The sequence below is a fragment of the Phoenix dactylifera genome, chromosome 1 (assembly GCF_009389715.1).
Source record: "Phoenix dactylifera cultivar Barhee BC4 chromosome 1, palm_55x_up_171113_PBpolish2nd_filt_p, whole genome shotgun sequence".
Lineage (NCBI taxonomy): Eukaryota > Viridiplantae > Streptophyta > Magnoliopsida > Arecales > Arecaceae > Phoenix > Phoenix dactylifera.
Window position 1 is genome coordinate 15832291 of NC_052392.1, and position 25063 is coordinate 15857353.

The 25063-nt window shown below is 38.3% G+C and overlaps 1 protein-coding gene across 3 annotated transcripts; it reads left to right on the forward strand.

Annotated features, from left to right (window-relative positions):
* The first annotated feature begins 8207 nt into the window (after positions 1-8207).
* On the forward strand, positions 8208-24759 carry LOC103705436 (UDP-N-acetylmuramoylalanine--D-glutamate ligase-like). Of its 3 annotated transcripts, none has more exons than XR_005512419.1 (13): positions 8208-8503; positions 16422-16526; positions 16613-16756; positions 17312-17428; positions 18678-18788; positions 19954-20016; positions 20104-20230; positions 21842-21924; positions 22009-22225; positions 23242-23369; positions 23910-23984; positions 24104-24211; positions 24497-24759. XR_005512419.1 is itself a non-coding variant. In XM_026803981.2 (13 exons), the coding sequence occupies exons 1-13, from the start codon at positions 8312-8314 to the stop codon at positions 24595-24597; spliced, it is 1584 nt and encodes a 527-aa protein (XP_026659782.2). In that variant the 5' UTR covers positions 8209-8311; the 3' UTR covers positions 24598-24759. The 3 variants fall into 3 exon arrangements, 2 of the variants coding, with proteins under 2 accessions (XP_038983816.1, XP_026659782.2); XM_026803981.2 differs by having other exon boundaries at positions 8209-8503; positions 24091-24211; XM_039127888.1 differs by lacking the exons at positions 21842-21924; positions 22009-22225 and having other exon boundaries at positions 24091-24211.
* Positions 24760-25063: the final 304 nt, after the last annotated feature.

Consider the following 25063-nt stretch of genomic DNA (forward strand, 5'->3'; position numbering starts at 1 on the left):
GTCAGCACACTTAAGCACCTTCTTGTGCTATTTGTACATCTTTTATGATTAAGATTTTTGACCCCAATACTAACCAAGATCCTTTTTTTTTTACCATCCTCAATTATATGGTTCAATGGGAGGATTGCTCATAAATCAAATTTGTAACATTTGTTTGACGATATTTTAAGCATGGTAGGTTACGAGAAATCTTATTCCGATTAGGTTAGACTAGTTGGAAACGAACTTTTAAGTGGATGATTGAGTTCCCATGAAAGCTAGCTCAGGCTACATAATTACACGATATCTTGTCGAGTATGATTTTACAAAGATTGTAATTTTAAAAATCTCCATTGATGGTAAAATCAAAGCTAACCCAACTGGTTGCATATTTCTTAGCCCGGCATGCAATTCATATGAATGATTTTTGAAGCATGGATAAAAGAACCCTACTTTATTGTAGAGTAGCTGCTCATTGGAGCTTCTTCTTGATCTTTTAACATAACTTTTCCATCTTTCTATCATAAAAGGAAAAAACGGGGCATAACTAGAAAGCTCTACCAGTAAGCTAATTGCATGCAAGTGGCTCAATTTAGATTGAAGATAGTGAGCTTTAAAGTAAGTCATGCTGAATTAACATAAGGGGAGGGCATTCATCTTTCCAATTGGATACTTCATTGCAAATGCCGATTCCTAATTTAGTTCACAATTAAGCCATATGGTAGCTGAAAAATCATGATATAGTCATAGCATATTCTTGAATAAAAGAACACTGCACTCATGTATCCGCTAACAAAACAAAAGCAACAAGATGAAGATGAATATATATATATAAAGTAAATTATCAACTAATATCAAAAATAAGCTCACCTTCCTCTAGACAAATCAATCCATCCTTGAAGACTTCAGGCGTCCCTTTTCTACCTTCAGCAGTGGTTTATGGTCCTCTCAAATAGAAAGCTAGAGCAGTCTTCAGGTCTAGGACACTGCTAGTGCTTTTAGAAGTCTTCTCTTAGCCTTGAAATGTCAAATATAATATCCCCATATCTTGAATGCCTCAATTAAGCTTGGATGAGGTAACAATAGACCCTAGTTGCTCGATTAAATAAAGGAGCCATCAAGCTGGAGATTCAAGAGGGGTTTGTTCGTTCGTTAGAACCTATGTGCTTTCGGAGCTGGATCCATCCTCCCTTTTCCTCAAAGAGCAAGTTTTGGTTGAGTTTTTTTTTTTACATATTTATTTTTTAAAAAATAATTTTAATTTTTATAAATAATTAATAGTTGTTAGCTCAGTTGGTTGGTAACTTTCTTCTAAAATTTTGCTTGCGGGAGAGGTTTAGATCAAACGACCGTATTTAAGTCATAGCCGAGCTAAACTTATCAAAATTATATCTACGCTTGAATCTAATTGTCCCTGCGACTCCTTTTTTTTTTTTTTTTATGTATATATTGGAAGTGTAATAACGAGACATTCAAGCATTAGTTAGGCCAGAATAAGCACAAAGCTAGTAAGCACAATAAATTTTGGTAATTGCCCTCTTCAACTTTGGGGAAGCAAGTTGACATCTTCAAATCAGCCTTATTTTGAGGGTGATGGAGGTCATGTCATGCGACCCATCGAGGTCTATTCAGCAACCACACCATGAACAAAGGCCTGTAGTTGGGGCCTGATTTGTGACCACTCCCTCTTTGTTGCTTACTGTCTGATATCACCCCTAAAGAGGCTTTGGATGTGATGGTGAGGGATCCTTTCCTTGTGGTCCACTTGGCTCCACTTCTGGAACCATACCATCAGTCCAGCTATTTCCGTTTCCCCATCAGCCTTTGCATCGCCTAATGGAGTCCCCATCATGTCCTGCACTGTCTGGTTGCCCCAGCTTTTCTCCAATGATTAAACCCTTAATCCTGGAGCCTTTTCAAATGCCCACAAAAGGCATGATTAGAATACCCCACCAATCCAAAAAAACATTTCTGTTTCCTTCCTTGCATTTTTCTCGATTGGTGCTTTTTTTTTTTTTTTTTTTTAGCTAATGCGGATGGATCATACCTGACGGATACGGATACGCCCAATAAATCAAAAAATAGGATACCTCAGAGTACCAAAAGCAGCTCCCCATCTCCAGTCCACGAGGTACCTCCGGAATGACGAGCTACATACGCAACCACCCAATCCGCAGCACCATTGGCTTCACGGTAGATATGCTTGGCCTGAAAAGCCCATCCATCCCTCACCATAGCCCAAATGTTACGGAGTAAGGGATGGTCACTGCCGTCACCCGTAGGACCCCCCAATCCATTGGTGCTTGTTTGCCACAAGTGATTGTGGTTCTTTCTGAAGATAAAACTCATGATCCCTTCATCATTATATATATATATATATATATATATATATATATATATATATATATATATATATATGTATGTATGTACGTATGTATGTATGTATGTATGTTTTCGTATTTATTTTTATCATTGATGCTCGTATTCCCTACATTTTTTCAAGGATGGCTTTGAGACTTCTTTTACCTTAACATACTGCTCCATTTCACCAAGTATGATGGCTATGAATCATAGTTTAATTAACAGTTTTCAAGAGAGTAATAATGAAATATATTTCATGATGTAATAATGAAATGACCAGTCTTTTAGATGGTGTTATACAATAGCCTAAAACATTTGTTATGTGATCTCTTCACCTTTTGTGCTTAATTAACATCAATTTCAGCATTCTGGATTTCAATAGCAGCTGCTGTATATTGACAAACAAACAAAATAGTCAAGCATCTGGAGCTTTGATGTCAATTTTATTTCTGACGACGCGTATAAGCGGCGTCTTAGGTCACAATCTATGATAACGCTAATTAGCATCGTTTATGGCTGATGCTTTTTAAAGGCGTCGGCAAATTTTGGTAGACTGAAAATCGCCGCCGCTTGTAAGAAGCGTCGGCAAAAAAGAGTAGTTAAAGAACGTTTTTTCTGTAGTGCCAAAGAGCTGTTAATCATGACATTGATTATAACGTGTAACAACAAACTAAAGATTTGAACGTGGCCACTGCATGACAGATTACGGTGTCCTCGTGACCATGTTATAAACCCCAACATTTTATTGAAGAAATGCAATTAGAGAACTTGTCCCTAGAGGTTTGGTGCAGCATCGGATACCGTGGTGTTCAGGTACCCAAGAACGTACGTCATGAGTTTTTAGCACCCTAAGTTTTTGCCTAGTGACATGCTATTTTAATTCGAATGTCCATCTCCTCTCTTCTGTGGTCCAAACTTAATTACAACATGAAGTTGATGGACTTAATGCACCCAACAAAGATAAACATGCAGTGTCTAAATTTCCTTGTGCCTCTCTATAGTCCACATTAGGGGTGGCAATCGGGTCGGGTCAGATACAAATCGGGTCAAAAAATTATAAATCTGAACCCGACCTGTTTATTAAACAGATCAGGAATTACAACCTAAATCCGACCTGTTTAATAAACAGATCACCTGACCCGATCCGTTTAAGATCCGTTTAAGAAAAAAAATGGAGGCCGGCGGGATGGGAGGGGAAGAGAGAGAGAGAGAGAGAGAGAGAGAGAGAGAGAGGATGAGAGACCGAGAGAGAGAGGCAGAAGGGTAAAGGAGAAAAAAATATTAACTGCTCATCTTCTTCCCCGATCGGCCTCCCTCGCCACGGCTGCGCCCGAGCCGCCACCCCGCACCGCCCGCGGCCTCCCTCGCCATGGCTGCGCCCGAGCCGCAACCCCGCACCGCCCGTGGCCTCCGCCTTGCCGCGTCGTCGCCGGAGCTTTACCAGTCGAACCACTGCCTCAAGATCTGCCGTGACCGCCGCTGTGCCGCCGTTGCAGCGCCGCACCGAGCCACCACCGCTGAGCGCTGTTGCCTCCATCGAGCGCTGCCGCTTTCGTCGAGCGCCGCCGCTTCTACCGCTCCGCTGCTCGAATCCAACGCTCCCTCGCCTTTCCGATCGGACGCTCCACCGCCTTATTCGAGCCGCTCGCCTTTCCGTTCGGGGCTCGTGATTTCTTTCGACAAGAGAGGGAGAGCCGAAGAGGTGGGAGGCGAGGGGGATTCGACGGAGAGAGAGAGAGAGAGAGCCAGGTCCATGGAGGGTTCAACGCGACGAAGGGAGGGATGAGGAGGTTCCCTGACGGTCTGACGAAGGGAGGGATGAGGGTTCAACGCGACGAAGGGAGAGATGAGGGTTCAACGCGACGCCCTGACCCCATCCCATCTCATTAAATCATGCTGGACCTATGGGCTAAGCAACCTGTGGGCTGTGGAGATAGGTAGTAAACAACAGCTATTGCTTTTCTTTGGGCCGAGGCTTGGGCCGGCCCTGTTTGATCCAATCCAACTCATATATTAAACGGGTTAAACGGGTCAGACATTTAAAATATGTATCCGACTCAATTAATAAACAGGTTAAAGGGGTCAAACTGTTTATGACCCGAACTTGTTTAGGCCAAATCCGAACCTGTTTATGGCGGGTCGAACACGGGTCGGGTTGGCGGGTCCGGTCATATTTTGCCACCCCTAGTCTACATCTTGGTTCCTACATAGAATACATGTCGGCGCATAGCCGTAAAACTTATTATGTAGGCAGAGTAAATTTGTGTTCATGTTTATTTGAATGCATGGCTTCTTTTTCTTTTCTTGATAAAATATGTGCATCCTAATATTTGCCATAATTAGGTTTAGTAGGATAAGGTTTCAAACGATTCGGCTGACTCAAGCAAGCTTGGTTGATTATAAGCTTGTGTTACTATTGGGTTGGATTGATTCACTTCTGGCTTGACATTGATTTGTGTCTTCTGGCTTGACATTGATTCACATACATGGAGATATCATTACAACAAAAATAACTTTTGGCGGCAAAATACTTATGACATTTCTTATTAAATACCATTATTCTTTTTTTTGCTGCATTATAGTATAAATGCCACTATTTTTCAACAAGTATTGTTTTATTTGTAGTACTTTATTATAAATGCTGCTATAAGTTTATATTCTACATCATATAACTTGAAGTGCTGAAAAATAGAGCTGCGATTTTGGCATTCAACTAATAGGCGGGTAAATAATATCATAATTTATGTGATGTTGGACAATTGCCACTAAACTTTAAATTATTAATTTTTACATAAAACTTGAGTTTGGTCACACCAATGCCATCAAATTTGTTATCGTACACATATCTTCTTAGCATTAGTACATATAGGTTATTGGTTTGATCAAGCTTGTATTAAAATAGTAAAAATCAAAAATTATTTAAGATAAAAATGTAATGTAAAAAAATACTATCATTTTTTGTATAAAAAATAATGATTACTTTTTATTATAGCATAAATAAAAGTAATCATGAATTAACTATTCTTAAAGAGTTTGTAAAAAAATAATATATATGAATATGTGACAACAAAAGTTAATTTTTAAATATTTTTAACAATAAAACTTTGTAACTATCATAAATAATTAAATAAATTAAGTTTATTTTTGATTTTTATGAAAAATAAAAGTTTTTTTAAATAATGATTAAAATATGAAATATTAAAATGTACATCAAATATTTATTTAATGACATGAATGTGAGTTAATAGGTTAATAAAACAATTTTTATTTAATAACAATACAAGTTGTGACTTGGTGGTTAATATAGTTTAATTTTGATATTTTTTATTGATATTTTTTTGAAAATGCTGATAATTAATTGTCAAACCATCTTAAGCCAATGCATATGGAAATATCATAAAAAATTCTGGTAAAGGTATTTGTGGCATTCTTTCTAGCTTATGGTAGTATTTAAAAATATCGCAAATAATCGTTTTGCTGTAATGTATCTAGAAGATAAATGTTACATCAAGCTATTTGTGAGGCATGATGAGCAAGCTTTTACGGTGCACAATAGCACAATATGCCAATCTTCATCATTGATCTGATTGGGAAGAAAGAAGATTTTTTTCAACCCGCTCAACTTGAATCTTTCGAAAGATAACTATAAGAAGATAGATGATAAGGACATTAGAGCCTTTCATTCTGATGATCTTAAGCCACCGGATTGAGTCAGACCCAGATTGGGTCCATTTGAATCTGAGTCACTTTTATTTTATTACATTATTTGTTTTTGTTTTAGTCAAGATAATTTGGTCATTTTTTTTGTTATTAGACTAGTCAATTGGATTTATGTAGTTGGATCAATTTAGTGGACCAATTTTGGTAAGGGATTAATTGATATAAGGGTCCAAATTTGGTTAGTGTCAATTGATTGATTTGGTCAATTGATTACTTGATTTGGTCAAAATGTAAGGTCTATATAAAGACCATCACTCTCATGTATAATGCAATAGATGATTGAATGAAAAAATTCTAGCATTCTTTTTGTTCTTCTTTTTCTTCCTCCTCTTCTTTTCTTTCCGTGTCTCTATAACCTCTTTTTCCTTCTCTTTCTTTTCTTCTTCCTCTCTCTCTTCCTCCTTACAGTGGTCCGCCATCAATAGATTAATTGTGAAAGTATGCTTGAAGTCCTATTTTCTTTCATTGATGATCAACGCCTCTTAAACTGAAATACATAGCCTCTATCATAATACTAGCAAGATCCCTTATTTAACAATTTGGGTTGAATTCCTATTCTAGTTCGAATATGACTAGATATCCTAAAATAAACACAACTAATAGAAATATTCTAAAAAAGGCTAAAATTTAGAAATATTTTTTACAAAATAAAAATTTTTGAGAAGGTAGATCTCGACTTCTACATTAACTTTGCCTTCTGTCGCTCTATCTGATTTTTCTCGGATAGAGAGCTATACCCAGTCAAAGTCTTACTCGAAAAAGAAACTTTCGATTTTACTAGCTTGTTTTGGGGCCTAATAATGGAATTTCATCCCAAATCAATCTTTTAGTTGTAAATCTTGAAAATTTATCCAATTAAAAAAAGAGTGAACATCTTAATCGGGTATCGTATGACCAAGTTATGGCCTCGGAAAGTTTGACCCGTGACTCGGCTTTCCAATATGGCAGATCTCACTTCTGAACCCTATTCAGCCTGCTTGTAGTGGCCCAAGTGTTCTACATCGGGTCTGATGATCTTCCTAAATACTTGTAGTGGCCAAAGTGATTCACATTGAGTTTGGTGATCTTTTTGAATATTTGTAGTGGCCAAAATAATCCACATCGAGTCTAATGGTTTTTCTGAATAGTCGTAGTGGCCAAAGTATTCAACATCGAGTCTGGTGATCCTCCCAAAGTAGTCTATGTCGAGTCCAGTGATCCTTCTAGATTAGTCAGTAAAAAATATAATAGATTCACTGCAAAATATGAACTCATGAGATTTTTCAAATTTTATTATGTCTTATTACAGTCCTTGTCAAAAGGTGGGCATAATGATTCATTTATCTTCGATAGGTAGCAGAGACTTGATGGTCAAGTTCAAGGCTTTTATTGAAAGAGATAGGTTTTTAAATATAAAAATCATCACACATTATATGATGAAAGCCCTAAGCGAAAAATGATAGACAAAACCCATGAAATCCATGCAAGTAAAGGGCTATTCACAACATCTATGCAAACAGTGAGCCTTGCAATACCCTTACTATGTCAAGATTTTTTTCGACACATCCTGCAAAGAGAAAGGTGATGCAGAGATAGGTTACAAGACTGGTGACCGTGGCATCTGCATTTTGTTGGTTGGTGCTACAAGTTTACATGATTAGATAGTCTCACCGGCACAACTATGGACAAGTAGGATGAGGCTACAGTCAACTACCATTCAGGCCATTGATGTTTGGTTAGATGGTCCCCCTCTTTGATTACTGTAAGGGATATTTCTAGTGCTCTACAAGGCTAGTCTTCATCATTTTAAAGTATCCTACACCTTCAAAAAGGCAAGTCGTGTTTAGGTTAAAGAATCATAAATCTTCTTTCGCGATGCCAACCATTGGATACATCTTGCACATATTTTGAAGTAGTTCAATTTTTTTCTTTTATCTATCTGCACAGATCTTAGAGTAGCTATTGCATGACCCAATAGTTGATGTTGCGGGAATCATTCTTTCGTGCAAAAGATACAACCCGAACCCTAGATATAATGCTGGGAATCCATAATATCAAGTAACCCAGCCCAACTCTAATCAAGTTTAGGCTAAAGCCCAAGCTTTCTTCGGCCCAGAAGAACAACCTAGCCAGGTGGGCCTTCTCCTGTAGGCTGGAGCGCTTGCATTCCCATTTCCAAACCACTCTTTACAGGTGAAAGAAACGGAAAACATGGCGGCAAGGAGACCTCTGTCTTCTTTCATCCCTCGCCTGGCGCTCCGTTCGTTCGCTTATGATCTGTTTTCCTTCGCTTCCTGGGTTGTTATATTATAGTTTTCTAACAGCCACGAAGCCTTCCGCCGAGATGGGAGCCTCATTCCTCTCCCTTAGCCTAGCCCAAGCACAGATCCCGAGCTCCCCCCCGGCTTCCGCCTTCCGCCGGGTTCGGTCCTCCGTCGAAGACCTCAAGGGTCAGAGAGTTGCGGTCAGTCTCCCCACTCATCTGGATTCTTGTTCTTTTTTTTTTTTAAAAAAATAAATTTTTAGAAACAGAATGCGGGAGTTCTACTGATCTGGTTCAGTCTCTTGCACTGATTAGCAGCTATTCATTCACAGGAGCCACATAGTACCGGTGTTGCGCTTCTTTCTAATTTAATGCAATTTCAGTCTATCTATCATAGGATCGATCAAGATTTAGTGAAATTCAATGAAAAGATTGAGTCCTGTGTGAGGAAGTGGTTTTTAGGATGTATAGGGACCATTCTACTGTGTTTAATGTTTGTAGTATGAGCAATATTTAGTCTCATTATTTATTTCTTGGGAAAGCTATACGTTTTTACTTGTTCTTTTTTTTTCTTCTTCTCGTTTATCTATATATAGATTCGTAGCAGGATGGCATCGTAGCTGCCATCCATTTTCACTTAAAAATTATTTTTATTTTGTCGAGCAATTTCAATCTAAGAAACTTATCCATAGGCATTGTTCCTAATTGGAGATGGAAACTATGTAGAATGGAGAGGGTAGGGCGCAACTAACTGGCTGGTTTAGTGTTATTTTATTGAACCAGGCTCTTTCAGTCCAATGCTGGTAGAATGATGTGGTACCTTTGTAAGAACATCTATAAATAGGATCATGAACCAGTCTTCAAATAAAGGAAGCGTACCTGGATCCATTGTTTTCAGGATGATCAAGTCCTTAGTTCGTATCTCCCTCTTGGCCCCTGTTCGAACACCCGGTGATGGAGACCGATGCAGTGTTCCCTATCTAGGCAGAGGGTGAGACCCGTTATGTTATCCTACCATCAAGGATAATGCCTCCACTTCTCACGGGATCGTAACTGACCACGATGTGGTCATGTGGGTCAAAACCCAACATTCTCCCACTTGACCCATATGACCATACTTTGGTTAGAAATGATATAAACATTAGGCGCGCATCATTCTAATCCATAGTCAGTTGGGTCATCATAATACCATAATTAAACAGCTTACTAATGCGAGTCAAGGCGGTTCCATATCAATATAATGACATAGTTCCTTCCAAGTACTACAACACTAGCAAATTATTTAATCATAGTCCATAAATGAGAAGTATCTTTAATAGTCAAACATTATGTCTTTGTCAAAGACAATTCCTGTAATCATACATTCAAACCCATACATGTACATATATTTGAAGAACAGGAAAATCAGAAACATAATCAATTATATCTAAGTGTCAAAGAAATAAACATAATACAATCCTCAACTAATATCATGGATTATAACTAAGACCCATTCTTTCAACATGCTCTTTAAAAGTCTTCGGTTGTAAACCTTTTGTCAAAGGATCTGCAATCATGAGCTCTGTCCTCATATTTTCTATAGACACATTTTGTTTCTGAACTTCCTCCTTGACAACAAAATATTTAAGTTCGATGTGCTTGGCACCATTAGAATATTTGTCGTTTCTGGAGAAATGGACGGCTGCAGTATTGTCACAAAAGATTCTCAGCGGCCTGGCAATAGAGTCGACAATCCCAAGTCCCGAGATGAAGTTACGCAGCCACAAACTATGAACCGTGGCCTCAAAGCATGCCACAAATTCTGCTTCCATGGTGGACGAAGCAGTGCTTGTCTGTTTGGCACTTTTCCATGAGATTGCTCCTCCAGCTAATAGGAACAAATAGCCAAACGTTGACTTTCTACTATCCACACATCCAGCAAAGTCTGAATCCGAATAGCCAATCACCTCAAGGCTATCTGACTTTCTATATGTAAGCATGTAATTCTTTGTTCCTTGCAAGTATCTCATCACCTTCTTTGCAGCTTTCCAGTGATCCATCCCTGGATTACTTTGGTATCTTCCTAGCATTCCAACTGCAAAACTGATGTCCGGTCTGGTACAGGTCTGAGCGTACATCAAGCTACCAACTGCAGAAGCATAAGGTATATTTTCCATCTGCTTACGTTCCAATTCATTCTGTGGGCATTGCATGAGACTAAATTTATCCCCTTTCTGAATTGGAACAACACTGGCTGAACAGTTCTCCATACCAAATCTCTCTAGAACTCTGTCTATATATGCCTTTTGAGACAACCCTAACAATCCACGTGATCGATCACGAAATATTTCAATGCCTATCACGTAGGTTGCCTCATTCATATCTTTCATTTCAAAGTTCTTTGAGAGAAAAACCTTAGTTTCATACAATAAGCCAAGATCACTACTGGCAAGCAATATATCATCAACATATAGGACCAAAAAGATAAACTTGCTCCCACTGACCTTCAGGTATATACACCGATCAACAGTGTTTTCCTTAAAACCGAAGGAAATGATGGTATCATTGAACTTGCGATACCATTGTCGGAAAGCTTGTTTAAGACCATATATTGACTTCTTTAATTTGCAAACCATGTGTTCTTTTCCCTTTAATGGAAAACCTTCGGGCTGGTCCATATAGACTTCTTCATCTAAACTTCCATTTAGAAAAGCAGTTTTTACATCCATTTGGTGCAATTCTAAATCATAATGTGCAACCAAAGCCATAATAATTCTAAATAAGTCCTTTTTAGATACAGGAGAAAAGGTCTCTTTATAATCAATGCCTCCTTTCTGAGTGAAACCTTTGGCCACCAGTCTGGCTTTATGTCGTTCAACATTACCCTTTGAGTCGAGCTTGGTCTTAAAGACCCACTTACACCCAACTGTTTTACAACCTTCGGGCAAATCAACGACATCCCAGACTTCATTCTGATCCATTGATTTCAACTCATCTTCCATGGCATCAATCCATTTAGTAGAATCAACACTTTCTATGGCTTGTTTAAAAGAAACCGGATCTTTTCTTGTCCCTATATCAAAATCAAATTCTTGTAGATAAACCATATAATCATTTGGAATGGCAGATCTTCTTTCTCTTTGAGATCTCCTTAATGTCATCCCTTGTGGTTCCTCTACAACTTGTTCAGTGGTGATAACTTCATTATGGAGTGTTTGATCATTAATTTGTTGTTCATTGTTATTAAACTGTGTGACAATTGTAGGAACAACAATTTTCTTAGAAGTCATGGGTAAAGGGACTTGCACCCTAACTTCTTGAATTTTCACATTTTGTAGTTTATCACTCCCACTGGTTTCACCATTCTCAATGAATTTGACATTACCGGTCTCTATAATTCTTGTACTATGGTTAGGACAGTAAATCCTATACCCTTTGGATTTTTCGGGATAACCTATAAAGTATCCACTAATCGTTCTAAAATCCAATTTCTTTTCATGTGGATTATAAATTCTGGCCTCCGCCGGACAACCCCAAACATGCAGGTGTCTTAAACTCGGTTTCCTTCCTGTCCATAACTCAAAAGGAGTTTTTGGAACTGCCTTACTAGGAACCCGGTTTAATATGTATACAGCGGTCTTAAGGGCTTCCATCCACAACGATATGGGTAACGGAAAATTACTTAACATACTCCTAACCATATCCATAAGTGTACGATTACGCCTTTCATCTACTCCATTCTGCTGTGGCGTTCCTGGCATAGTGTATTGAGCACGTATGCCATGCTTTTCTAAGAGTTTAGCAAATGGGCCAGGGTGTTGTCCTGTTTCATCATACCTACCATAATATTCACCACCTCTATCAGACCTGACAATTTTCACCTTTCTATCTAATTGTCTTTCAACCTCAGTAATGTATACCTCTAGGACATCCACTGCCTGAGATTTTTCATGCAACAAATAGACATAACCATAACGTGAAAAATCATCAATAAAGGTGATAAAATACTTCTCTCCACCAAATGATGGGGAGTCAAAAGGCCCACAAATGTCTGTATGGATAATTTCAAGAAGTTCTTCACTTCTTGTGGCAACTTTCTTTGTGTGTTTGGTTTGCTTTCCCTTAATGCAGTCTACACACATACCGAGATCAGTAAAGTCTAAGTTTGACAAAATCCCATCCTTTACTAATCTCTCTAATCTTTCTTTGGATATATGACCCAATCTTTTATGCCACAAGTTAGAAGATTTTTCATTTATCATGTTTCGTTTAATTCCAACATTACGATGCAAGGTCATAAGAGTTTCAGCAAAATGATTATCAAGATTTACTTTATATAAACCATCACACAAAACACCAGAACCAAGAAAGACATTGTCTTTGAAAAGACGCAAACTATCATTCCCAATTTTAAAGAAATATCCTTTAACATCAAGTTTAGAAACAGAAATTAAATTTCTAGAAATAGAAGGAACATAAAGAGTCTGAAGCAAATCTAAATGACAACCAGTATTTAAAAGCAAACGATAGGTTCCAACAGCTGTTACAGGAACTCTAACTCCATTCCCCAAAACGATAAAACTCTCATTTGGATCTTGCATCTGGGTTGTAAGGAATCCCTGCATCGTATTTGAAACATGAACATTAGAACCTGAGTCAAACCACCAAGTATTAGAAGGAACTTCAGTAAGGTTTGATTCAAAACATACATAAGCCAAAGGCTTACTTTTCTTTTCAAACCATGCCTTGCGTTTATGGCAGTCCTTTTGATAGTGTCCCAATTTTTTGCAGAAATGGCATCTATCTTTGTTTTGTTTCTTCTTATGAACCTCGGTATCATGATGAGGCTCTTTACCCTTGGATGGTCCACTCTTCATGCCCTTTCTTGGCTTCTTCCATTTCTTCTTGGCTCCATGACTTACAAGATTGACAGAATGATATCCTTGTTGCTTAAGTCTTGTCTCCTCTTGAACAAGCATACTGGTCAATTCATTCACATTCCACTTATCCTTAATAGTGTTATAGTGAATTTGAAATGATCCAAATTGAGGAGGCAAGGAGTTCAAAATAAATTGAACTAAAAAGGATTCATTCACATCCATCCCAAGAGCCTTCAGCTTAGCAGCTATATTTGTCATTTCAAGGATATGCTCATGCATCCCACAAGTACCATCAAATTTCATGGTGGTAAGTTTAGCCATTAATGTCCCAGCCAGAGACTTATCAGCAGATCGAAAACGTTCTTCCACAGTTTTCAATAATGCTTGAGCACTGTCACATTCAGGAAGCGTTGACTTGATATTGTTCGCTATACTCATCCGCATAAACATAATGCTCAATCTGTTCGATCTTTCCCAAGTCTTATAAAAAGACCTTTCTTCCGAGCTGCTCAAATCAGTAATGTCAGCCGGTTTCTCAGATCGGAGTGCTAAATCAAGATCCAGAACACCTAGGTGAAACTGGACTTGTTCATTCCATTCTGAGAAATTAGTTCCATTAAAGATCGTAACAGATGAAGCTTGCGAATGAAGCGAAACAGGAATAGATACTGCAATAAGAAAATTAACAATAAGAAAATGCTTACAATATTAACACTTTGAGTTAGCAATAATGATGAATAACATAAACAGTATTACCATAATACACCTTTGGGTAGTAATTATGAAACACTAAATTACTATTATGGTGATTCCCAATTCACCTAGGAATAATTAATGATATAGGTCCAAAATTTAAATAGGTCTGTTGCCTTTGAGCATCCAATACCTATTAAATCAAGGATACTCATTAATTATCCTAACTCAGCAAATCAATCATTTGAAAGTGGTGCACCTTTGGGCCAATCCATAATATCTCATGATTGAAAAACTGTAAGTCATAATTTGCAAAGTCATTATCTTAATACCTGGGATTAGAGTATTTGATGACTTGATGTCTATTAAACATTCTAGTTGGGTTACTTTGGCAACTACCAAACTATATCATAATATAGACATCAAATTAAAATAATAACATTGCACATAATTGACAATTCATAATATGACAAATTAAAATAAAACATGTATTTAATATTTTACAAATCTACACAATCAGTACATGTGTCATATCATGCTATCAAGTATATTAAAATGTAAAATAAATGACAATTTTTTTTTTATTATTATTATTATTTTTTTTTATCACATTATCCTACAAGGACCTCTGCATAAATAATATGTTTTACAGGGACTAAATTAACATATTTTGAGGACCTCTGCATAAATGATATGCTTTACAGGGACTAAATTAACATATTTTGTTTCTTACAGCCCTGGAAGGATGTCAGCATAAATAAAATATTTCACAGGGGCTTAACAGAAACAATTTCATCTTTTAACAGGCCTCTAGGGATTTCAGTATAAATAAAATACTTTACAGGGACTTAATAGAAATATTTTCATTTTGTAACAGCCCTCTAAGACTTTAGTATAAATAGAATGTTTCACAGGGACTTAAACAGAAACATTTCATTCTTTTAACATCCCCGGGAGGGCTGTATGAAAAAATAAAATGTTTCATAAGGGCTTAACGGAAAATTTCCCTTCTATTGGCTAAACGAATTCGGGTTTCGGATCGAAACCCAAAAAAAAAAAAACCCGAACCCATTATGCCTGTTATGCCCTTTTAAATGCAGCGGGTTAACGATTACGGGTTCGGGTTAAAACTCAAAACCCGGACCCGTTATGAATAATTTAATATTTTTTTTTTTTTTTAAAAAAGAACTGAAGACGGGTCGATCCCGACCCGTCTTCCTCCTCTTTTAGCGGCGGGCTAGGGTTCCGCCGAACCCAGCCCGCCAGCCTCCGGTCGCCGGGCGACGAGCGCGCCGCCTCCTTCCGGTGGACTCGCCGCCCGGAGGCGAGCCCACCGGCGGTCGCACGCCAGCAGGGGCAACGCCGGCGGGCTAGGGTTCCGCCGAACCCAGCCCGTCGGCCCTTAGGAGAGGCGGGCGGCGATCATGCCGCCGGACGAAGTGCCGCCCGACGGCGCCACCGGGATGGGCCCGACGCCGGACGAAACGCCGCCCGACGGCGTCACCCGCAGGAATACGCCGACCGACGGCGATCATCCGGTGAGTTTTATCTTCCGACCCGTCCCTTTTTTTTTTTTTAGGAGTGGGAGGGAGACCATGGCCGGCGTCTACGCCGGATCCTCTTATGGCTCACGGCGACATATGCCGGCCAGATCCGGCGTCAGCAGGGTCAAAGCACCAGTGTTGGCTGCCCCCTCCTTTATCAAAGGGCCAGAAGGTGATGAGATCGCCTCTATGGTGCCAAAGCCATCCAGGGACAACGCAATGGTCGACTCTCGGCACAGTATCCCGGCATCCCAGTGACGGCCGGTCAACATGGCGATGATCAGATCGCCTCTATGCTGGCCAAAACGATCATTGCCTTGTCCCTGTGATCTACCCTTTCACTGTGATCTGGTTCTAGGATGAACCAGGCTCTGATACCACATGTAAGAACATCTATAAATAGGATCATGAACCAGTCTTCCTATAAAGGAAGCGTACCTGGATCCATTGTTTTCAGGATGATCAAGTCCTTAGTTCGTATCTCCCTCTTGGCCCCTGTTCGAACACCCGGTGATGGAGACCGATGCAGTGTTCCCTATCTAGGCAGAGGGTGAGACCCGTTATGTTATCCTACCATCAAGGATAATGCCTCCACTTCTCACGGGATCGTAACTGACCACGATGTGGTCATGTGGGTCAAAACCCAACAACCTTAATATTGCCTGTAGTTTCTTGCTTATAACTCCGAATTTGTAAACATGGGAGTGAAGCATAGGCAAATCTAAATCTTATTAATCTCAGATTCTGCAGACCAGACTTTTTGGCAATCAATGATGAATGACGGTTGTTACGGCATTTACATAGGCTGTTGCTGAAAGAAATCAAAACTGACTACGTAACTCACCTGAGATTAGAAAAGGAATAGTGATATATGAACACCAAGCTGGACTGTTCATGAGTGATGTTCAACTGGTATTGGACCTACATGATATATGTATACTTTGGTGCAGGCATGCAGCTCTGTTTAAGCAGTTTTTGTTGCCACTCTGGTTTCTTTTGTTCATTTTTGTAATGTTTTGGCAGGTTGTAGGCCTAGGGGCATCTGGGAGGGCTGCAGCAAGGCTTGCTCTTGCTAGAGGTGCTTGTGTTCTTGCCATTGATAAGAATGAAGAGTTGGTCCCTTTAGAAGTATGTCTAATTATGATTGGATTATCAGAAAAGACTGTTCTTTTTATTTAAACCTCTTTAATGACCATGATTTTTTATGGTTCCAGAACGATCCTCTATTTGCGGAATATGCTGATTTGCAAACAAATCTTGGTTATTGTAATGATATGCTTTTAGAAAGCGCAGACAGGATAGTTGTTTCTCCTGGAGTTCCTCTTGAGGAGTATGGTCTTTCTAATTTGCTGCACTCTGTATGTTCTCCTGACCAACCCTTTTCCTTTCTGTTCTTGTTGTTTTTGATGTTGTTTGTGCCTGTTACTGAAGATGTTGTTTAGTCTACTTTTGGCATCTCAATATGCATCCGGTGTTTTCACTGCACAGAGAGAGAAAGATAGAGAGAGCATCCTGCGTGTCGACAATTTACCAAATTCACCATATCATGTCGTAATTTTTGTTGCTTGAAATAAACCTTTTCTACATACTTAAATACATTCCTATGTGAATTATGACTCTGACTAATATCCACCACCACTGTTACATTGGACTTCATTTAAAGAAGCTTGCATTTTCTAAGGATTCAACCTTCATAGGAAAAATATGGACTGGAATTCTTAAAACGAACCCGGGTCAATAGGATGTCACATGTTCATTTGAAATTTTTACAATCTGAAAAGTTAGAGGCAGATTATGATGTTTCACTGACTAAACAATATTTGTTTACTTAATCTATCAGATATGGATTATTCCATCTCTTAAACATACTATTGTTGCTAAAAGGAGGTTGCTTTGCTAATGTGAAATTGCAGGGATGGCAAGTGATGTCGGAGTTGGACTTTGCCGCGGAAGTGTTGCCTCAAAATATCAAAGTTTTGGCAGTGACTGGCACAAATGGGAAATCCACTGTGACTTCTTTTGCTGGACAGGTAACTAGATCTTCTTATCCTCTCCAAGGACTGAGAGTTTTCCCCATTGACCACTTCTTGCAAAATCTTCTAACAGATTCTATGTTTTCTGGCCAAAGAAAAATTTTGAAGGGTGGGTATTATCATCTTCCAATTAGAATGACTAAAAGTTATATACCCAAATTATGTTTCTATGGATATTTGCTTCATTAACCATGTTAGAATAGAATAGGAGCTAATATTTTGATATTATTGCTACCAACCTTTCATTAAAATTGGAAAACATTGGATGCTATACTTGTTGTAGAGTAAACTCTACTTTCTTAGGTAATTGCCAAATGTGGCATCATCTCTCTCTCTCTCTCTCTCTCTGTGTGTGTGTGTGTGTCTGTGTGTGTGTGTGTAAGTTGGACAGTTAAGATGAGGGCGAGTCTTGGCATAATGGTAAGGTTGCTCCATTGTGACCTGGGTGTAAGGTTGCATATATCTGACCCTTCCTAGACCATGTAGTGGCAAGAGCCTCGTGCATGGAATGCCCCTTTTTCAGACAGTTGAGATCCAAACTAGGATTTGGTTGTGAATGGAAAAGGGATTTCTTGAAGTATAGGGCTAGGGTGTAATGTTCTTATATAACTATTATGGAAAATGATTTGGTCAACTGAATAATTGAAAGTTCATTGAAATTTTCGAGTATATATATATATATATTGTGCACTGAGATTCCCTTTTTTTAGGCAGTTAGGATCTAATCTAGGATCTGGTTGTGAATGGAAAAAGGCTTTCTTGTAGTATAAGGCTAGGTATAATGTTCTTATATAACTATTCAGGGAAATGAATTTGTCCACTCTGGATAACTAAAAGTTCATTGAAATTCTTGAGTTTCATGGCAGCTGCCAAATATCAAACTCTCTCTCTCTCTCTCTCTCTCTCTCACGCCCTCCCTCTCTCTCTCTCCCTCCCTCCCTCCCTCCCCCCCTCCCCCCCTCCTCACGTAATCTTTATCTCATTGCAGTTTGTGTTTATATGAATATGCATGATATTCACAGGAACCACAAATCTGTTATGAACATCAACAAAGGATATAACCAAGATTTACCCTGCTAGTTTTGTCAAACAAAAATTTTGGTTCAACTTTTTCTGTCATACAAAGATATATGTATGCTGATTCTTGTGCAGTTAAGTTATCGTTTCATAAACTTTTTCTGCCATGAGCTGGGTTGATATCCAAATACAGTTGATTACTTATTATATTGGCCTATACTGGATGCAGATGCTTCATCATTTGGGCATTGAAACCTTTGTTGGAGGAAACCTTGGAAGGCCACTCTCAGATGCTGCCATTCAGTGCTTACAATCATCTTCAGGAAGGGACATATGTCAGGCAAATATCTTTCTCCCTTGATAGAACATAATCATTGGAATTCTTGTAATTAAAGACATATTGTGTTCACAAATAACATATAAATGCTTTGCCGATGGTTCTGTGCTCAGAGATCTATTTTCTAGTCCATATGGGGCTATCATACAATGCAGTCTTTTGTCTATGTTTTGCCAACCATATGAATTTCTTGTCTGTTAAACTTCATGTGTTGCTTTTGCATGAGAGCCATGAGGAAGGACTGTAGTTCAAATGACTAAAAATTTTTTTTTTTTTGGCTAGGAATCATTGCTAATCATATTGATCTTGAGAGTGATGGCATACAGAAGTGTTAATGGTTTGGTGATTTTTACACTTTAAGCAAACAAGGTGAACTTGGGAAACGCTGACTCACAAACCCTTGTGAGGAGGCCTATTGGCAGTTCCTTGGGTACTTCTGTTTGGATTCTAGCTAATTTTCTGCATCCTCATTGTCTTTTAGTGTCCAATCCATGATAGTTCAAAGAAAGTTGTTAGTTTAAAGTAAGTGGACGGTTATTTGTCATGTCTAATGGTTGTTTTAGACTAGTTAGTTGTTAATAGGTTATTAGACTTTTGGACCTATAATATATATCTTCTCATTCTCTTGTTGTACTTTTGCCAACATAACTAAGGGGCCATAGCTTGGTGCAATAGTAAAAGGCTTGGGCCGACAAGTGCAATGGCACGGGTTCATGTCCTGGGGCAGCCACTATGTTAAAAAATGTCAAGATTAGGTATGTCCCTAATCCACCTCTCCTAGGACCCAGGATTGTCGGAACCATAACTAGGTGATAGCCTTGAGGATGAGCCTTGGCAGAACGATAAGGTTGCTCTGTAGATGACTTTGGTGTCACAGGTTTAAAACACGAAAGCAGCCTTTCCGTGTGTCGGGCTAAGCCGGCATACATCCGACCCTTCCTAGACCTTGCAGTGACATGAGCCTTGTGCACCAGGATGCCCATCTTTAACTAAGAAGTAGAAAACAGCAGCACTAGTTTTATTTGGCCTGCTAAGTTCAGTTGATTTGGAACTTCTTATTTTTGAAGAGTACCTCAAATGCCTCCCTTTTACTTAAATCTAGTGCTCAAACATCTTCTCGGATTTCTTCTTCTGATTAGTTTTAACTTATACAGTTTCATATTCATAGGTAGCTGTGGTGGAGGTTAGCAGCTATCAGATGGAAATTCCAATTAAGTACTTTTCTCCTGCAGTAAGTTGGATTTGGAGATTTCAATTATGTTTATATGAGCATCTAATAATCAAATCATTCTTCAATATTTTTTTTATTACTGTAAAGGTTGCAGTGGTTTTAAACCTCACCCCTGATCATCTAGAGAGGCACAAGACAATGCAGAATTATGCTGCTATGAAATGCCGTCTGTTTTCTCATATGAAGCATAGCAAACTTGCAGTCCTTCCAGTTGGTATTCCCATATGTACCCCCCTGTGAAATTTTGGGATCTTTAAAAATATAAAATAATGTTGCTTTTATTGAGATCAAGTTTTGACAATGCCTTTTCCATGACATTTTCCAGCAAATAATTTTGTAACCTCTAGCTATTTATGTGAAAATGGAAAAATTATTGCATTTGATTCTATTTGTATTTTTTTAAAACTTATTTTCAATTTATTTGATGCTGACAGTAGACAATGCTTATCCATATGTTAGATTGTCTATTCCCATGACGCAGAAGCATATAATTGTTCCAGAGGAGAATATAATTGTTCAAGGGAGACAGAAGTGCATACCTTTGTAAGACAAGCCTTTGTTCTTGTATGTATGACTCTGATTCTCTTCTAGTCAGAAGTCTAGGTGGGTGTTCATGCTTCTTGTTCATGTACTTGACTCTCATGTGAAGCAGTAACTTGAACTTCCTATCAGATTTTAGGCTCTATTACAATGTCTCTTTCGTATTCTATCATAGATTTATGGCTTTTGTCCATAAACCATCAAGATTAGATACACAAAATCATGAGTCTTTCCTTTGATGAGAGTTTGATTATCATTTCCACTATCATAAAGGCTGAGGAAAATAAAAGAGAGTTGTGTAGGACTTTTGAGTCACCCTATAGTATAGGTTAAAGATTGACTTTTTAATTGAACTCCCCTAACCATTTCTGTCTCCAAGATTGAAATAAGGAGCTATATGATGGACTACATTTACAGCTGTAGTATTTATTTCCTTATTCTATATTGTTTGGCTGCTTTTTAGTCATTTTTGTGTTTTGTAAGTGAGCATGAACCAATGAAGTAACATCGTACAGACCTCCCAAATACTGACAAACTAACATTCAACTGCCTGTGAAGGCCTCAAACTATTATAGTTGTGTAATGCAACTCTTCAGTCTAAGTTGTCCGTTTTTGGGCTCGACTATTCCTCCTCTAGGTGAACCTTGGAGGCTTGCTACCCAGTTGCATGACCATAAGTTAAATAGTCAAAATGGTGGACCTACAAATACACCGGTGAAGTAACATTCAACTGTACTTGTGAAGGCCTTGAACTATTATAGTTGTGTAATGCATCTCTTCAATCTGAGTTGTCCATCCTTGGTTCAACTATTCCTTATCTAGATGAACCTTGGAGGCTTGTTACTGAGTTTGAATAGTCAAAATGTTATGTCACCTAGCAGCAAACTGGCCTTTAAGGTTTCATGTAACTGCTTCTCTTGCACCAAGTTGCTTTGTCTAGGAATTTGTTACAACTTCTTGAGGGTTGATATCAGGCTAAAAGCTGGTTGTAGAATGTTCTTATATATAGATCAATCTTGCCTTAACTTTAAAGCCATCCACACATAGCTGGGACAAAGCTAGTTGGTTAAAGTTATATGGAATCAATCTTCAATATCTTGTTTCTAAGGAACCAGAGGATGAAAATAGGCAGAAATATGATACACATATTTCAAGTTGGCATTTGCAGTATGATATAACTGAATGTCTTTACTCATTCTCTTGAATTATAGCATACTTGTAGTTGTCTCAGTGACAATTTGCCACCAATTGTGCTGAATGATGGTATTGGAAAAAATTGTTTCAGGAAATCATTACTTAAATGAAGCTCTTAGCAGTCACGCAAACAGGTGTAATGTTGCTTGGATAGGAGATCATCCAGGCATTAAAGTAAACATTCTCTTTTAGAGTGGGCTCATGCATTTTTGGTCGTACCACCACTTGACCACAACATTTATTTGTGACCTTGTATAGATAGATATTGAGACAAAAGTTGCAATACTCAGCATTCCCACATCTGAATCAGTCACGCGTCTTCAACTGGGATCTCTGAAGGCGATAGGCACCCACAACTATGGTAATGCAGCAGTGGCTGCATTTTCAGTTCTTGGATTGGATGTTGGAATTGATACTGATTCCATCAATTCCACTGTGGAAATCCTAAGCATCTTGCCTCATAGGATGCAAGTTGGTAAGCATTTTTTATCCTTCGTCATGATTAAGCTTTGAATTATATCATGTACCTAGCTATTATGGAGCATGATGAGAGTGAGAGCGAGTACATATGTATGGATGTATGATCACATAAATATATGGCACTAAACTGTTTAGACTCCATTTTTCTTAAAGTAAATTCTATCTTGTTTATAATTGACAACACGATTTTCAATTCTCTACTACAGCTGCTTAATTATGCATTTATGAAAACTAAATGCAACCATCATGAAGTCCCCATTATCAAGAATCTCTTCAAGTTGACTTCAATTATAAAGTTCCAAACATTCGCTTCAAGTTGGTCTAGGAGCATAGGAAAATTTAGAAACATTAACTTGGTGCCACTAGGACCATCATTTCCCTTATTCTGCTAATGTATGCTTTAAAGCCATTAGTGCATATGTTAAAGTTGATGCATCCACAGGCTATTTCACTATCATTGCCTGTTGAGTGATGTACAAGTTCTATATTGACAAATTTAGATGCCCAAATCAGGAATATAATTAGCTCTAGAGCCTCAGTAAACAAACTTTATAAAATTAAACAAGAAGGGTAGTTGCTGAATTCTGTTGCTAGTTGATCGCAACAGTTGTGATGATTTCTTACTGCACAACAGTCTAGATATTGCATGTTATCTTAGGCCCAAACCAATTAAAAATATTTTGTTCGAAGGGTTTACTTTTGTTCCTTTTTAGAAAAGTTTTTATGATGGCTAAATAAATGATATGCACTGGAATGCATGTAATAAACAACAAGCCCCATCTGTTGCTGGCCAGCATCATTGTTTGATTCATGAAGACAATTGGATCAAATTTTGGGTCATGATCTAGGTGAGTCAAGATCTGGCAATATGATTCTCTAAAGAAAAAGGGAAAAAATGCGATGTTTAGCAAAGAGGTTTTTACCATTCACTTGCACTGGTATAAACTGTCTTGTTTGATCTACATTCAAACTTCTATATCATTTCATATTTTTTTTGATGTTCAAATGTAGTTTTCATGGATGCTCATGGAGTGACATGGGTGGATGACAGCAAAGCTACAAATGTTGAATCAACATATACAGGATTAATGGGTCTCAAAGATCACAAGGCAGTCATCCTTCTTGGTGGCCTTGCGAAGGTAACTCCATTTCACTTTCATATTTATAACAAGGGACATGCTTAGTTATTAACCAGTCTTTACTTCTTCTTCTTTTTTTGATTTTTGGAAAAGAATGTGAAAACCTAAATATTTTGAATGTTCAAGAAAAAGCAAACTTATTAGACAAGTCAGACTGCTAGAACCAGCTTTGGTTCATTCGGTAATTGTGTTCAAATAATAAATAGCATCCTTGTTTGTAGAGGGAAACTTTGGAGGGAACCAACTAGTAGATGGTTCAATTAGTCATTTGCCCCTATCCAAGTCAAATGAATGATTTGCCTGTTGGTCCCATTTTGGACCTCCATTATGTTTCCTGTGGCTTTGCCTCTCTATGGCATAGTTCCCAATTTTTTTAAAAAATCCTTATTTTTTGCAACATGTAATAGAAAATTGTCTATTGCGGCAATGTTCTGCAGTATATCAAAGTTACAGCCTCCAATATTAGTTTTACAAATTTATATTAGAAGAATCTATGAGTTCCCTATACATCTTACATTCCATTCTTTTTTGCTTCTTTAGGTCTTAAGCAGTGAAGGATCCAATGGTTTCGAACAACTAGTTGAGCTTCTTAATCATCACAGAGGTGTCATCACTGTAAGTTTTCTGCAGATATATAGCCATTTGTCATTGTTTTATCTAATTAATGAATTGTTCATGGATAAGCTGGCAAACTGACAAAGATGTGGGTAATTGTTCATAGTTTGGATCTTCAGGTGCTATGATCCAAAAGACATTGGGTGATGGTGGACTTAGTATTCCTTGTGTTAGAGCTGTGAACCTCGAGGAAGCTGTGAACTGTGCAAGAAGCATGGCCAGACATGGTTTGTCATCTTCTTGCTGTTAAAAATAAGCATTCATAGTTTACCTTTGTAATGAGTATCATTCAGTGACATATTGCCCTGCCTAGGACTTTTCTGTTCCAGATGTTTATACTAAACTGTACTTAGGACAGTTGCCTGTCTAGCTGTAGGTCTACCTGTTATGTTTTCCCCTTTATATTTCCTTTTTTTTCTGTTATTTGACTACTTTCAGTGTGGACTCTTATTATCTTGACCAGAAACTAATCTCTCTCTCTCCCTCTTGCTCTCTCTTTTAATCTTGTGCAGGAGATACTATTCTTTTGAGCCCAGGCTGTGCTAGCTTTGATGAGTTCAGAAATTTTGAACACCGAGGGAAAGTCTTCCAAGAATTAGCACTTTCATTGTAGTAGATCAAGTGGATTCCGACTCCAAACTTCCATTGTAGGGGGCAACGTAGCAGACCCAGTATGCGATCTGCCTTGTGTTGTAGACATCAGAAATTGACAATGAACCTTTATCACAACTATAATCAGATAAGAAATTCAAGATTTGGAGTTTCTAGCTTTTCAGTCCATTCAGTGCCTCTATTTGGAATCTGCATGCCATCTTTTGTTACAGTTATTAATGAAACACTGATTTATTTTGGGTATAACTGTGGGAGCACCACAATTTGTCTGTGGGAACATTATGTTTATTTCCCGACGACTTAGAACTATGTTTGTTTATAATGGATTTTTAGGTTATACGTGGTAACCTGAATATTTTAAGATTGCAAGATTCTGAACCAGGGCCGGCCCGAGCCCTAGGCGACCGAGGCGGTCGCCTAAGGCCCCGGGCCAATGGAAGGCCCCGGGAGGCTGGCCAAAAAGAAGC